This window comes from Limanda limanda, chromosome 5 (genome assembly GCF_963576545.1).
Source record: "Limanda limanda chromosome 5, fLimLim1.1, whole genome shotgun sequence".
NCBI lineage: Eukaryota > Metazoa > Chordata > Actinopteri > Pleuronectiformes > Pleuronectidae > Limanda > Limanda limanda.
The window spans coordinates 6,936,395-6,953,309 of record NC_083640.1 but is presented as its reverse complement, the minus strand read 5'-3'; the positions used below and the strand labels follow the sequence as shown (position 1 = coordinate 6,953,309).

General features: G+C 42.1%; 1 protein-coding gene across 1 annotated transcript in view; it reads right to left on the bottom strand.

Annotated features, from left to right (window-relative positions):
• Positions 1–1,717: 1,717 nt before the first annotated feature.
• The window catches only part of cabin1 (calcineurin binding protein 1), a 43,168-nt gene continuing 27,970 nt past the window's right edge, over positions 1,718–16,915 (bottom strand). Inside the window, exons 32-39 of the mRNA XM_061072159.1 lie at positions 16,242–16,405; positions 16,059–16,155; positions 15,262–15,936; positions 11,667–11,741; positions 6,417–6,675; positions 3,835–3,993; positions 3,539–3,741; positions 1,718–3,404 (exon numbers count right to left, since the gene is read on the bottom strand). Of these exons, the coding sequence (XP_060928142.1) occupies positions 3,243–3,404; positions 3,539–3,741; positions 3,835–3,993; positions 6,417–6,675; positions 11,667–11,741; positions 15,262–15,936; positions 16,059–16,155; positions 16,242–16,405 (1,794 nt within the window). The 3' untranslated portion in view covers positions 1,718–3,242. The remainder of the gene's footprint in view (positions 3,405–3,538; positions 3,742–3,834; positions 3,994–6,416; positions 6,676–11,666; positions 11,742–15,261; positions 15,937–16,058; positions 16,156–16,241; positions 16,406–16,915) is intronic.

Here is a 16,915-nt window from a genome sequence, read left to right as displayed (position 1 = left end):
GAGAAATCTCACACCTTTCGCTCACATTAGCCATGCAGCATGCCCTTTTGATGCTTAATTGGCCACTTTGAGGGGTTTGTAGAGATAGCGGCCCCGTGGCTGGAAACATGATGTCACAGGAGACTGCACAATATCACACGGCAGGAAAAATGCCTTCACCTGCAAAACAAGTCCATTACATATTGACTTTATAGGCTTAGGGAGGTTGTGTTGCAACAGCAAATGCAAATTCCCAAAATGGCTCCAATGCATGTGCTATATGTTTCTCTTTTGCTAACCTTTATTAGTAAGATTTGAATAGATTTAGACAATTGTGGTATTATGTCCTCTGCCCTTGATTCATTTAAAAAAAATATGAGTTCCTTTATACTCTCTTCTATATGATCCTTATTATTATTAGTTGTTTTTAGATGTTTAATTCATTACTTTCTTTGGAGGGGCTGCATCAGCTGAGAGCTTTCTGTGTTTTTCTTTGTCAAATCTTAATAAACAAAACCTGAATTCATCCTTTTCTTTATAAACTGCAGAAGCTTTGAAACTTAAAATAAATAAATATATAAAAAAGGGAGATGCATCTTCCCTGTCCTAAATGCAGAGTGACCATGATCTCACGCACACAGACTAAAGGGGGCCGGGCGGGTTCACATTTGGTCGAGCACATAAGAAAACAAACCTCAAATCTAGCTTGCCCGGCAAAGGGGCCAAATGACAACTTCACAGCAACTTCATAAGACACTCCTGGAAGTTGCTAATGAAGACTAATGACTTCCCTCGTGTCGGAGACTTCACACCAGAGTGTACGAGCCCTTTGACCGCAGGGTCTGTGGTCAGCGGGGTGGTCCTACAGATACAGCACAGGGTCCAGAGTGAGGGACTTTTCCTGATAAGTCTGGAGTTCAAAATCATTTCAAGGAGAGATCATTGGCACTAAATCTCACACTGTAATCAAACATTTTGGGGTTTGTCAACGACAAGTCGATCTATTGTGTTTTTTTTTCGGCAGCTATGAAATTCACTGTCAGGATCAAATATTTCACTGAAAAGTGCTGGTGATTAACTTAAATAACATGGTTTCAGTTTCTCAGGCGACACTGGCTTCACATGAACAAGACTCCGTGTCCAAGCTGACAACTTAATAACTAGTGTATATTCGAGTAATTTTTACCACTGCCTTCCATTCTGATAGAAAACAGAGGGTTGTCGTTACAGAAAAAGAAATCCCTGATCCATAAGGTAAATCTGCAATTTTTGCATTTATTCCTGTTGGGTGGATAAAGTTGTCATGTTTAGTCTTATTCATGAGCTGTAAACTGTGTTAGAGATGCTCACATTGGCAGGAAAACGTCAACCACATCTGCAGTGAATTATTAAGAGTGATGCAGTAGGTTTTAATACATTAATACGAATTTAAAACAACATGGAGTGTCTGCTCATGCATTATATTCACTTTCCTGAAACACGGTACAGGTAACAAGTGTCTGTGGTGCCAAACTACAAAGCTTGATCTGTAAGGATGATCCCAGTGAACGAAAAGTGCATGCGAGTGTTGTATATTGTTGTAGATGTGGATTTCCAAAATCTGTTTGAATTTTGCGTGATTAGATTGTATAATAAACCATAGATGTAAGAGTAACAGATGGTGTTTTTAACCCTTACTGTCTTCTGCTGAGGGCTCATAAACCACCATTTTATCTGATGCAAGGAACTGTGGTTTAATATTCTCAGGAGCACACGGAACAAATGTGTTTCTCAAATATATATTTTGGTTTGACATCGATAATGCATTCAGTCCAGACACAGAGAACAGTTCCCTTCCAGCAGCCTGAGCCAGGGGAGACGAGTTTAAGCCTTTTCCCTGGTTTCCTCTTGAGCCGTGGTACATTCGCTGAAAGGCAGCGGAATAGAAAAAAAAACTAAAAACTAAATAATGAAATCAAATACAAAACCATTTTTTTCCTCAATCAAGGGTAATAGTTAACACGTATTCCGTTGTGTGTTGCTTTAAAAATAATTTTTTAGACATCTTTCAAAAATCAGTAAATATCTCTCTATAGAAAACAATCTGTAAAAAACATTCTATTGTCTTCCTCTGAGTTAAGCTAGAATTGTGACAAATTTACCAAAGTGGCTTCGAATGTAAAGGCATCTGTAATCAAGAGTCTGCCCCAGCATGCGTGTCAATTCCACTCAGGTCAGGAAAGAGTGTCTGTTAACGCCGAGTCGTTTCCTGAGTTGACTGGAATCTAATCGGCCTTCAGCTCAACCCGACTCTCACACATGCACACACTCCTCCAGCTTAATGCTCCACCCATTAAAGCCAAAATGTACGGAAAGATATTTGGATTGTGATATGTAGAAAATCTAATTCCATAATAAGCAAATATGCAAATTTCCATATCATTCAGATCAGTGCTGGTGACAGGAGGTCTTCCTCGTATAAGAACTGCTCTTCTTCGCTACAAATGCACACAGAAGAACGAAAAGAAAAATATATATCAGGACAATTATTATTACAAGAAATACAGTGCATACAAAAATAGCACAAAGTTAAGTGCCAACTGAAAGAAACATCCCAAATATTAAGTGTAAACATTTTCCAATCTGCTACAGGCTGTGAGGCTCCACAGACGACCCCCGACTGCAGCCGATTGTCCTCATTTCACCTTTGTGTACATTGAAACATGTCAATCATCAAAAAGTGTGTGTGTTGCAGATTAAAATCTCATGCTGGAGGAAAAAGGTCAAAGTGGAGGACAGCAGGTCCGTGCTGCTGAGCGTCCGTCCACACTGAGGCACCTCAGATCGGGGAGTTATGGAGGATTTAGCTGCAGCTGTGAGATAAGGTCAGCACACGACAGTGAGAAAGATGCATAAACACGCGAGAGGCCACCGACGAGTTTGTCTCTGAAGATCCAGCGTCCGGCCTGGTGCACGAGAGCTCACTAAGCCGATGAGTGATATGCATAACTGCCACGTTACAGACATGCTGTGAGACTCAAGCCGCCGCAGCCGTCGTCTGTCATGCACACCATCACTGCTGACAAGCAACGCAACACAGCGACATGACAGCCAATGACAACACTGCGTGTGTGCATGAGAGGATACAAAAGCATCGACAAACACAGCTGCAGTGAGTTGCACCACTTGTTTTTTCTTGGGTAGTTTGTATAGACGGGGGCAGAGGGTTTGGCAGTCGGGCTGAGTAAAGTTCAGTTTCGAGTGAGCACGAGGCCTCCAGAGGCTCAGACGTCCATGTAATCCTCCTCTTCCTCCTCCTCCTCCTCCTCGTCAGACTCGCTCTCCAGAGACGACTCCTGGCTGGACGTCTCCTGCACCTCCAGCGCCGGCTGGCTCAGAGTGTCCTTCTTGACTGTGGCTGCAGACTGAGACGACAGGATGACGTTCTGTGCGGGAGCAGACAGCAGGGGGCACTGTTGAGACTACAGTTCAGTCAGATACTGTACTGAGTGTAGTGTAATATTCACAAACACACACAGAGACACTCACAGACGTACATGTTTACAGACAGACTGCGTACCTTAAGTCTTTGTTTGGTTTCCTCTGAGATGCTGCCTTTGGGGGAGAGGAGAGTGGGTGTCGGAGGTGTTACTGTGATTTCTGGCGGGAACTTGGTAACTGTGGCCGGGATGAAAAGCTTTGGCATGTTGGGGGGGACACGGGAGCGGATTCGGCCGGGGTCTGGAAGCTTGGATTGGTCGCTGCTGGCATACTGCTGCTGGTCTGTGAGAGGAGGAGGAAACGACATTTTCTAAATATTTACACGTTTAGTGAGCAGCTGCATTTCTGTCACGTTTTTGGTTCAGAGCTTCAGACCTGGACAAGGTTGTGCTGTGCTACATGTGGCAGTTTCCTCCTGGAACCAGCCCACTGTGGAGTCTTGTCCTTGGGAGACAGTGGCGAGTTTCATCTGCTGACAAAGGTGCGACTCCTGCTGACGGTACACGAGTCCCTCGGTGGACTCCTCCCGCTCCTCTGTGGGCAGACACACAAAACACACACAACAGATAAACACGGGTTAAAACTTCAACATCGGCAGAACAATCCAGGTAATTGGCAGCTTTTTAGTTTGTTAATTTAAAGAAAATACATTTATAACATTGCAAGTGGAGTTCAATGTTATCTTTTGTTATAAGACAAGGAAGAACACAAAGAACATCATGGCATTATGATTTTTATGCATTATTTTCTACTGAATAAAGATGTTGAGGCTTATTTTAAGGAACAATGAGAGATTAAAAGATAAGTCCCATATTTATATGAACTGAACTGTCTTTGTACCGCTTGTAATGACAGTAAGGTTACACGTTACTGCATTCCTTAAGCTCAGGCAGACAAAAACATTCTGACACTCTTTCAGGTTTCTCCATTAACGTTGCCTTGGAAACAGTTACATAACACAAACTGGTGCAGCGTCGCTCGATGCTCAGCCCTGTGTGTGTGTGAGTGTGTGTGTGTGTGTGTGTGTGTGTGTTGGTATGCAAACTTGATTCTTCACCCTCTCACACAAACCAGGGCAGCTGGAGGTTACAGACTTTTGTTTAACTCTAAATTTCTGGCACTATTCAGTGTCTGCGGATATAAAGATATATAACGATTGATTGATTGTCATAAAGCTAGCAGACAGTTTTAGGCTGTTTTGGCTTCTTCACACAGACATCGATCACATTAACAGCCATTGTGATTTATCAATGTAAAGAGTTTGTATTAATGTGTTCTGAAACGCCAGTGTGTATCTATGTTTCATGTCAAAATGGCTGCTGTGAAACACTGTTGGTGTGAAAGATGATAAAATTGACTTTTCTCTCTCTGCTCAGTTCTGTCTTGTTTTTCCAATTAAGGACAAAAACACATTTCAGTGCCTTGCAGACTTCTGACAGCTCATTAATTCAAGTCTAGCTCTTTGTTTTTTTTGGGCCGTTTTTTCACTTAAATATTCTGAAATATAAATTACACTCGAGAGGAAACTGAACCAAGAACAAAATAATGATGAATTTAAGATTGTGAGAGTGAAGTTTATTCTAAAACTATAATGACATTTGTTTTATGAATTTTGTTTGTAGAGATCAGCCTCACAGATCGTCACTGGGCACAATTCAGAGATCTACTTGTATTAAATATCTAATGTATATCTATGTATATTTAAATATACTTTTTGTTTATTTAAAAAAAAAAAAAAAAAATCAGGATATGGACAGAATCTTGTCACCTGCCACTGACCTCAGTAAATATGGTTTTGTATTGATATCTGAATTATTGTATGAATGATAAACGGGAAATGTTGATAAAAGTTATTGTTTTATATTATTTAATTTTGTTGTGAATACATCTCTTAACTGTGTTTCCATGAAAAATATGAAAAAAGGTGGCCAATCACATAAGAACAGCGACAATATGATTCTACATGTGTGTCTACATGATTTAAAGGCCTTCCTCTGGGTCGTATTCAATATAAAGGCAACAACTATATCTAGTTTGTAACCCACAAAATATATCTGCAGACATCGTATGTAAAGGTAATGATTCAGAGCGCGACTACAGTAAAAAGAGAGAAACCCAGAGGAGACATCTGGTTGAGAGTCAAATGCAACAGCTCCACTTACTGAGCACTTACGGTATCTGACAGGAAAGGGAAAAAAATGAAAACAGCCTCAACAACAACAGGATTGACTTCACTCTCTAAAAGTTGATTATCGCCCTCTAGTGGCTCTTCTGGCCTCATACAGAAAAGCAAATAATTATTAAAACATTGTAAATATCAATTACATCTAATAATGTGAAAGACGGGGGTCAAATATTAGGAAGAATTCACAACCAATTACTACATGGTGGAGATTCAGCCTCACATGTTCATCTGGTGGTTTTATTTTTCCATTTCATGCCATCCAGAGTACAAAAGGAACTAAGGATTAAGACACTGTGTGTATGAATTACATCTTCAGATATTAAACATGACACAAACATAATATTTATCCAGCAGAATAGTCATTATGATGATGAGCAGTGATTGTGCCAGAAGCTCGTGTAGGCAGAGAGAAGACTCACAATCTGGAGGACATTGATTTCTAAAACTGGGGAACTGACAAAAACAAAACAAAAGGCAAAACATAACCAGGCCAGAGAGTGCTGTTATATAACAGAGCCAGTCCACAGGCGCCCCCTGCTGATCTCCAGGACTATTAGGATCTTTACAAAGTGAGCTGACAACTGCAGAGCTCCACATCAGCAGGAGTACAATGTTAACAAAACAGAGCATTTAATTAGTGAAATCCTTCTAGGATACGAGGGTTCGATGACATGTGTATAGAGGTAGTATTAACATTTGTTAAGGTGTATGTGCATTTAATTAACTGATACCATGCAGTGATGACAGATGGTGTGAATGAGGGTCGGTGTACCTGTGTGTGGTAGGAAGGCCATGGCTGCAGCGGGGTGGCTCGCTGCTCTCCTGTGCTGTGGCTGATCGTGGAAGCTCGAGGCTAGAGGCCTGGCCACCTTGCTCAGGGGCTCGTACACCACCTTGGCCTGGCCGTCCTGGACGGACAGCGGGTGGCAGACGGAGTGGCTGAGAAGGACTGGCGTCGGCAAGGAGGCGGGGAAGAAGAGGTCTCTGTGATCCTTGGGGTACTTAGGGGTGGTCGGCGCATCTCCTGCAGACTGTTGGAAAAAGAGGAAGAGCAGGGGTCGTGAGCGGGTGAAACTGACCCTGGAGATCGATCTGCAGTGCTAACCATCCTCTGCTCAGGTAGATTTCTGAGAAGAACTCATCGTCCTCCCCGGAGACCGAATCTGCTTCGAGACTCAGCGGCAGAAAAACAGAGTGAACCACAGTCGATACTGATGATCTTTCCAAACAACACACATCTCCTTCACAAGGTAATGATATCCTCAACAGAGTTGTGATGTCGTTCCTTAGGGGCTCACAGGCTTTCTTGTACACAGAGCTGTTTGCTGGATGCTGGATGCTGGGGCTGTGCTTCACCCCAGCACCCAGCCCTACACCACACTACACCCCTCTGAGCCCCTTTACAGGGCGTCCTATTGAGGACCACTTACAAACACAAGATCTGCACAAACAACCTATGACAACAGCCAACCGGCTCCCACGGCAGCTGTCATGGCAACACAGAGCAGCACAGGTAAAAGAAGTGAATAGTATGCACCTTCTCTAGTTTTTAATTTCAGATGGATCACAAGTTGGACGAAGGCCTTTCTAAGCCTTAAAACCAAGATCTTTAGACATATTGATTAACTGACTTTAGACATATAGATTTTAAACATTATTTTATCAGCCGACTGTTTACTACATAAAGATATAGTTGAGAAATGGCATCCTGAGAAGAGAATGACAGCTACTGCAAGCAGCCACTTGCCCGCTGAGTGAGCTGCGCTTGGGGCCCAAAATAAGTCAACACCTTTACTAAAGACGTTTGGAGGAGTAACCCACACGTGCCCTTGGGTGACAGCTTTCGCTACATCTGCTGGCATCGGTACTTCTTGTTGCGGACTTTAGGGCTTACAACAGACATGGGCAAAGTACGGCCTGCGGGCCGTATACGGCCCGTTGGGCTTTTTAGTCCGGCCCGCCGAACTTGTCCAAATAATAAAAAAAAAAAAAAAAATTAGATTTTTTTTTTTTTTTTTTTTTAAACTAACAATTTAGTAGCACTTAAATGGCACGTTCTTATAGCACTTTGTAGTTTTGCTTTATTTTTTAAGAAATCGTACATTCTTGATTCTTGTTGTTCTGGGTTTGAACCCTCGGGGGTTGAATGCACTTATTGTAAGTCGCTTTGGATAAAAGCGACAGCTAAATTAAATTTTCCAGGGAGTGTGGTGTATAGGGCTCGAAAGGGCACATGATCTCCCTTCACTTTTTCCCTTTGCCCTGTGAGCCCTTCTGTAAAATGAGAGGATCAAGGAAACGAAAAGTGGACAATGAGTGCCGAGTGTTTAACACGGAGTCGACAACAAAATACTTTTTCACTGAAGTCCAATCGAAGGCTATTTGCCTGATATGCCGAGAAACTGTCGCAGTTTCATGGAGTACAACATCAGCCGTCACTTTGCTAAAAAAAATTTTCACAGACAAACTGCGATTAAAGAGTCATCTACCAAGGCATGTTTTTTGGGGGGCCTTCGAAATAGCAGAGGCTAGCAAGCCTTTCTCTGAAGGCGGGTTTTTGTTAAATAGCCTTGCAAATAAGCGCTTTGCTACTTGGTAAAGGCCAAATCCTTTCATGCAATGATTTTTCCATGTCATTTATATTAGTTCACAAAAACACTCCTTCAATCTGTTCCTGGCCCGGCCCCTCTGTCAATTTTTAGAACCCATTGTGGCCCGCGAGTCAAAATGTTTGCCCACCCCTGGCTTACAACATGGTGCAAGTGACCCTGTTTCAAGTCGAATATGAATGTCAGGACTTGCGGCCACTTGGTGAACTACTCCTTTAAGCCTGAGGCACTGACAGGAGCAGAGATGAGACTCAATAGATCCATTAACCAGTCAGCACAGCAGCTAGCTGGATTGTTTACTTTGCTTTACCTTATTTAATTGTGTTCCTGCTTACAGGCTCACTGGGCTTCACAACAACAACAGACTGTAAAGGCAAAAGAGGTGTGAACAGGAATGCTAGTACCAGTGCGACACCTAGTGGCTGTTACTACCTTATATAAAAGCTTCAACAAGCTCAAGAAATAATTGTTTCTATATGGCAACACACAATGTCACTGCTGTGTTGATTAAGACTTACTGTATAGACAAAAAACGACATATGTGCCACACTGAAAGCTTTTGAGCGAGATGTGATGATTAGACGTGCTACGGTTTTCGTCATTTCAAAAACCTTGAGGCAGTGGTGAGGGGCATATTACTCTACTTTCATGATGAGCTGCCTCTGACAGATACTGTATTAGCACAAGGTAATTTGGCAGGAACAGAGCTATCATAGCGTTTTTTCTCTGCTGGGAGATGAAGTCAAATTGTGCTCTGAATCAGAGCGGTGACTGATGAAGCTCCCGAGGGAGTGACGCAGAGCCGAGCACAGGCAAATCAAACAAACAGCAGTAGCCTCCAAAAACCTTAGACCGCAACAGACCATTCAGCCCAATGCTGAGCAGCACAGCAGCTTCCAGCACGCAGCACAACTCCAAAGCCAGCTTTGATGCTTCATGTCATGAATTCAAAATCACCAACAAAAGACACCAACAACAGCAGGACCATGTGCGTAAGAAAATACAGTGTACCTGAGAAAATTGCAACACATAGCATGCAGCCAGCCTGTAGGTTCCTCAAGGGTTCAGAGTGGTGGGAGTGGGCTGCTGGCAACTGAACTGAGAACCCAAAGTGAATTGAGTGATACTTCTTTGCAATTATTGAGATTGGGCTTTTAAATCCGCTTAGAGCAGCTGTAAAACATTGTGTGCAGGTTTGGTCATCTTTCCAACACAATTGAAAGAACATGTTAATTAAACTGCCCAAAGAAGACTGGAGCAGGTTTGTGAAGCAAACATCCAAATTCTTTCACAACCAAATCCTTAATACAGTTACATCAAATAGGACATGCCAGATACCTTGAGCTGATGTTGATAATGTTGTGACAAATATTACAGAGGGTGGGACTAGAATGTTTTATCATCACGTCTCTTTGGAAAGCGAACCCTCTCCTCAAGAAGTGAGTCAAAACTAAAAGGATTCTGAAAATAAAATCAGATATTCACTGCTCGACAGTAACAAAGAGCACAGGTCATTCAACCTGAACATTCTTTCTCCCTGAAGTGGCTTCAAACTGGGGGAGCAGACAAAACACAGAGCACGACACAGTGGATTTTCCGGCTCAGCACCAAACAGGCTGATCTGCCTCTGCTCTTGTGGGGGCTTGAAGGAACGTGTGAATCCGTAAGAAGCAGGCAAGACTTTTTCATATTCACAAGCTGAGATCTCCAACATGCCTACTCACATTTCCTAATACATACAATTACAAGTGAATGCAAACCACGACATGAGCCTTTCGCACAATAATTACACATAAACAGCAGTTTGATTACACTGCAGATCGAGCCTGTGTGCAGAGGAAGCCTCCGCTGCACCATAATCTCCATGCCATCGGTTAAGGCGTGAGAATTTGACAAATGAATGAAAAGACACAACGAACAAAAGGCGACAAAGAGGATCATGCGGAAAACAAGATGATACGATAAGTGAACAAGAGAAACAGAGATTTTATTTTGCTGCTTCTCACGAGCCGGAGGTTTCGGGAACATCACCGTGACAACAGGATGTGGGCAGAGAGACCCTTGATGCCTGTGTGGGCAGGAGGAGGGATGTGAGGAAGAGGGAGTCACCGACACAGGATGAGCCCGGGCAATTAATGTTTTGATGACGATTATGAGTTCTGAGGACAAAGCACTATACTACAATTATACACACTTATTTAATTTATGTTTATTTTTGTTTTCAGATTACTCTGTTGTTTTGCCCTTTAAATCACACGCACATTGTCCATGCTATTAGGTAACATGCGTATCAATGCCCAGCGGAAACCGATGATAAATTGGGCAACAAGCGAGTGGAGCTAAAAGGACAAGGGAGTATTTACATCTCACTTTGAGCTATATTTAGTCCTGGCAACCTGGCGTAGGATAGACTTGAATAAGTCTGGGAATTACCGAGTTACTCATCAGTTTGGCACATTTTACTACAGATGCTACATGTTACGTCCACACATATTAAACAAACAACAGAACATCAATCCTTACACTGGCTGTCCTGAGATGTATAGCAGACAGGTAAAATAAGCATTTGACTTACTACTAGTAATTGCAGGTAAGTGGGGTGTACAACCTCTGATAGATCATTTCAGATTGGTTAGTTAAGGATATGTTTTCTGTTTTCACTTTAATTAATCTATAGTTTGTCAGTTCAGTGCCAAAGTAGTAACGTCTTATAATAAAATATAAGCTTGGCTAAACATTTACCTGCTGCAAATACAAGCATAATGTTTTTAAAGATAATTTCACGAGGACAGCTTATCTTTTTATCCATTAAAGTCTTAATCAAGTCACTAAAACAATGCTGCTGTATCATTAAAGGTAGGATCGGTAACTTGTGTCTGTAACACTTCATATCATTTGTGGAAATCCTCTCAAGATTCAATCAATAATTACGGTTGTCTGAAAAAACTGGAAAAATACCGTGTCTATGGGAGCACTGTAATAATCATGACAAATTAGTCCTATTGAAATGATTTGTCGGCGCACCTGTATATATATATATATATATATCTATTTATACATTCACCACTAAAACCGAGACTATATCCTGAAGTTATCAAGCGTTTTGTGCTTTTGGGACATAGCTTTGAATACAGGGCAGAGGGATGGAGCTGTTTTTAAAGAGACGCCTGCTCTCACGAGGATTACCAAACCCTACACATAACTATTGACTGACTTTTACAATTGAAACTTCACTATGAAAAATCGAATCCCATTACAAGATGGAAAAAGCAAGTATTTGGCATCAACATGCAGATATTCACAAAATACACGTTCCACTCTCTGTATAATCTACATTCATGCACAGGAGGGAGAGAAGCTGTCGAGGAAGCAGAAAAAATGGCAGACGAGCAGAAAAGTTAACATGGATTTACCTGTCTTTGGGCTGAAGTGGCCAACTGTATCTGGCAGAACTTCACAGCTTGGTCCAGAGCTACATCCTCATCCACCTGTCGGGAGAACAAGCCAAACAAGGATGTTAGGGTGGAGCTACAGAGCTTCATATTCAACAGTGTCAAATCTTTTCACAAACTACCTAATTTGACTCTGGAGCAGTGAATGCGAAGCTGCAAATTCATCATATTTCTGAGGAGACCTGTCTTGTGTACGCATCAAGTTACATCTCCACACTGACGCCAAACTAACAGCAAATTCTCCCTGATGCTGTGTGAGCCGATAGAAACTTTCCTCTGAGCTCCTGCCTCCGATCATAGCAGCAGAAAAAGAAGGACTCACATTAGGACCCAGTTCAGTGAGTTGGTGAGCTTAGCTGTTGTTCCCACAGCTGTTGTGTTCCTGTTAAACGCAGCGATTCAGGGACCCCCCTAGGGGAGGGATTTTACAGCAGCAACATTCCACTTTGCAAATTATGCCAATTGTTAAATGGACTGAGTCGAGCTCCGGTGCGTCACGCAGGACAGGACAGCGCTCTGCTTTCTATTCACTCTGGCTCGCCGCAAACTTTCCCTTTCAAAACACACAGACTTTCCAGTGAGGACTTCTCAGTGTTACATAATGATTACTATTAGGATGAGACTAGTGATCTGTATCGGACTGGAGACAGAGAAGCCTCAGGGAGGTCTGAAGGATTAACATGGTTTTTTTTTAGAAATGGAGGGACCTTTAAAACAATGCAGTTATTAACAGGCAGTGTTTGATAACACCCACTAGATATTATAAACACTTTTTTAGGGACTGTTCTGGGCTGTAAAATGTATAGTAGTAGTAGCGACAGGCATGATGACACCTAGCTGAATCTCTTTAAAGGCAAAATTGAGCAGAATTCATGCTCCACTTGTCAAATTGAAAATACTGGGTTTAGACTACAAAATTTAGAGGCTCTTTGAATTTTACCACCTTAGTGGTGAGCTGTAAGATAAGAATTATCCGCCCGAAATATGCAGCTGTCCTGACAAAACATGAACAAGAATGAAAACGATGCACAGTACAGATTTAAAGTTCGACTATGTGCAGCTGTGCAATGCAGCAGACCATACAACCACAAAAGCAGCTGCTGTTTGTGCGAGGAGGTGCACACTCAGAAGATGCCTCTGGAAAATGTCCAGGCATATTAATTATATAACTCATCTGCCTACAGGAAACATGTCATGGCTGGCTCTGGATTCTCTCTCAGGGTGTGTCTGACACAATATTTATTGTATATAGTACCAGAAACGTTTAAAAAAAAAAAAAGCCAAATGCTGCTAAGGCTGAAACATGTCCTCAGATGTCTTATGTCTCCTCTACTGTCCCTTACAGAGCTACAGCTCTGTGGTATTACACTGTCCGTGACATGGCAACTTCTGTATGGAACATTGATCTACACGTCAATATGGCCTCATGAACTGATGTGGGCTGCTGTACAACTACATCATCAGTGCCAGAGAAAGCACTTGAAACTTGACTTTCATTTACTGAGGAACAATTAAACTTCCTTTGAAACTTTCTATTGAGAATGAATGTTAACACACTAATTGATTCAAACAATAATCATAAATACACACATAGTAGCCCTTTCCCTGCTTCTACTATGAACTATGAGTAGTCATAATTTACTTTAAAGTAGTGTACAATTAACCAATATGCTTAATAGAGCCACACCAATGCTGGAGGTTTGGAGCCAATGCAGATACAAATTTTAGGGATTGACTGATTATTTGATAAACTGGTCTCTGCAACAGAAACCTGTGCCTGGCAACCACAATATCATTCATGGTCATCACATCTGTTTGCAATTTTAGCGAGATATCTAGCTAGTTGTAGTTTGTCAGTACAGTCAGTGATTCCAACTCTACATTATCTAGTTGTTGATATGCAATGCTGGAAAGCTAAAAAACATCCAGGGACAGGATTATGTTAGTGAAATGGGAATATTGTGTCATTGTTTTCACATTTAAAGTAGCATTTCTTTCCCTATTCAACAGTCTTTAAATTGGAGCAATAACTGGCTGATATTGACAGAACATTAATCAGCAGCCCTGTTCAGAACTGGTATTTACATTTGTCTCTAGTAATGTGATTGGAGGTGGAGATCTCTAAGTACATTTTACAATGAAATAAGATTTTATCCATATAGAAAAACATAGAAAATCTAAATGTGGTGTAAATCAATGTAAAAAGACTGAGAAGTATAAAAATATATTCGGTCTATTATGAAACTGAGCAGGCCAGAGAAAGTCATGCATTTGCGTTCACACAGTGACAACAATGTGTCCAGACTATTTAAGAATGTGGTCTGAGTGATGATCTCAAAGTGTCCTCAATGCGTTTTGGGTGCGTTCACACGTGAAGATAGAGCTGATAACTTGTGAGACGGGTGGAAACACCACGTATGAACAGGCCCGAAAATTGTGGGAATGCAGTTTTAGTAAAAACACGTGACATCACTAATATAGACGTAATCTTAAAAAAAATCTGTGGTGCTTAAAATAGAGTTGCCAACAAGTAACAGCAGAGAGACCTCAGTCAAAGAGGTTTAATATAGATTATTGAGAGTCAAAGCACAACAACACTTTGAGCTGGTTTGTTGAAAGGTCTGAAATGTAAAGAGGGGAAGTCCCTGTTGTGTAGTGGGTTTCCTGTAACTAGTTCAGTTAGAAGAGGGGTTTCCCAATTGATTTTAGAGTGGTTCATATGAACCACACATGACTTTGCAAAATAGCAAGATTAGGTAAAAACCTAGAATATTGCTGGAACACGTGTAGTCAATATGCTAAATTGAGGATGTTGTAGAAAACTATGGCAGAAGCATTCGTGATTGATTCACATATTATTTGCAATATGTCTAGTATCAGTCCGTTTCAGTCCTTTATCTGTTTGTACATTGACTCAATCATACATTACACAGACTGCACTTGGCATCTGTCAGAGTAAAGTCTGTTTAATGTCCAGTTTAACGAAGTTGGACAGTGAAGTTTGCATCTAAAGCTCCTCTTGGTAATGTCTAGAACATTTCAGCGTTGAAGTACACGTGTGAATGCAGCTTTTGTTTCTCACACAGTGCAAAACCAAACCAGGTAACAGACTGCTGCCCTACATCTCTGGGTATCACTGACCAGAGTAGACACCAAGAGAGACATACCTCTCACTTGCACATAGTAGGCTACTGGTGACTTTCTTCCATGGAAAGTAGCTGAGCTTTGTTCAAAAGGTCTAATAATTGAAACTGTTTGCGCCAAATCAGCCAGCTGAGTAATAGTCTAACTTCAGTCCATCATGCTGCACCCAGCGAGAGAGCTTTTTGGTTTCCAGCACTTTCACGGCATCAAACATGACTCAATAATAAACCAAAATAACCCAGGATGGCAAACGTCTCTACTGGCAACAGGAAAAGGAGTTGCACTCACTCACTCATGTCGCACAACAGCTAAAAAGAGAGACAAATTTCAGCAGCACATATACTAGCAGTAATAATGTTATTTGTGTGTATACAGCACAGGGATCCAGTGTGATGTATGGAATGAAGAATACCTGTTTTATGAGCATATAAGTCTCTGACATGATCTTCTCAATGCGTGCCAGATCATAGGTCATGACCTTCTGGCCTTGCTGCCAGACCCTATAGGCATCAAGCAGTAACGTTTTTCCAGATTCCACGTCCTCCAGAAGCTTCCTTTTCCTGTTCGGCCTCCGTAGCAACCCCTGATCAGTCCCACTGGCTGCCAGAGTGACCTTGGGTGCTGAGGCTTGTAGCTGCTGTTGCCTGGAACTGATACTTAGCTCCTCCAGAGACAGCTCTGGTGTCCTGTTGCTGTCCATCATTTTCTGATGGGGCTCCACAGCACTCAGGGAGGTCCCAGCCTCCATTAGGTTGCCCTGTGAGTCAGTGGTGTTGGAGGACTTCCAGTGGCCAGTGTCCAAATCCATGGGTTCCTCAGGACCGGACTTGTGCTCCACACTCCCCGCGGTCTCTACCTTCCCAGGGAAGCTCTCCTGTACATTACTCCCTTTATCTGTGGATGGTGGTGTTGGGGTAAGTTGTGTCTGTAAGGCATCCCTGGGCCCTGTGTCAGTGGTTCCCTCAGTGAGAACAGGCTTCTTTGGCAGTGCATACTTGCTGTCCTCTGAACTGGGCCTGTTGGATGTGTCGGTTGTGGTCATCTCCCCCATGGAGGGCGCAGGCGCTTTGAGAAGCTGCTCAGACACCTGAGAGAGAACAAAACATGTCAAACTATGTGGAGCGTGCATGGCAAACTTCTGAAATACTGAACAGCTCTCAGCTTTAAGTGTGCGTGTGAGTTTGAGAACTGCGAGTTGTGCTTTCTTACCCCAGTGAGACTGTTCAGATTGTCCTCCAGGACTTTTACATTCAGGAAAAATGCTCTCTTGGCCAAAACCTGGCGATCAACATCCCGTAAATACTTCCTGCAATGAAAGAAAAGAAGAAGTGAGGATAGATGGAACAAATACATACATCATAACTGAAGCAATCATACAAAGTTGGTCCTTACTTTCCCTGGTCAGGGGTTCTCTGCAGCATGAAAGAGACTTTCAGCAGAGTATCGTGATCCTTAAGCTGAGACAGCACCTCCAGCAAGAGGACAATAGATCGGTTCATATGAGATGCAAAACTTCCCGGGCGATCAATCTCATCTACTGGAATTCGCCAGATTCCCTGGAAGGGACAAAAAAGAAAGAAAAAGTAGAAGAGGCAGAGTCAGACTGTGCACAACGAAAAAATAAAATACTTTTCAATAAACTGGAAATGGAACATGACACAAACACTCACTTCTTTGTTTTTAGTTTAGAAATAATTTAGAAAAAAAATTATTTCTTAACAAGGTTCGGTTAAGCGGAGTTTACAATACACGCCATCTTGTGATCTGAGTCAGTTGTGAATTCATACTACATGACTGATTGCAGCAGGGGGTGGGGTCAAATGCTACATGATCTTTCACCGAGAGAAACCAGCTCACAGAATGACACCTAAGGTTGGAGGAGATGAAACTCTTCCGTAGACAACACTTGTAAAGAAAAGAGAGCGGCTGGGGCCACATTTTTCTGTCCAAACCTGAGCCGGCCTGAGAGAAAACTAAAGCCAGATCCAAACCCATAGCTATTCTATTTTTAGAGTCTGAACTGAGCCCAATACAGTTAATATAAGCTGCAGTGGGTTAGTGTTGAT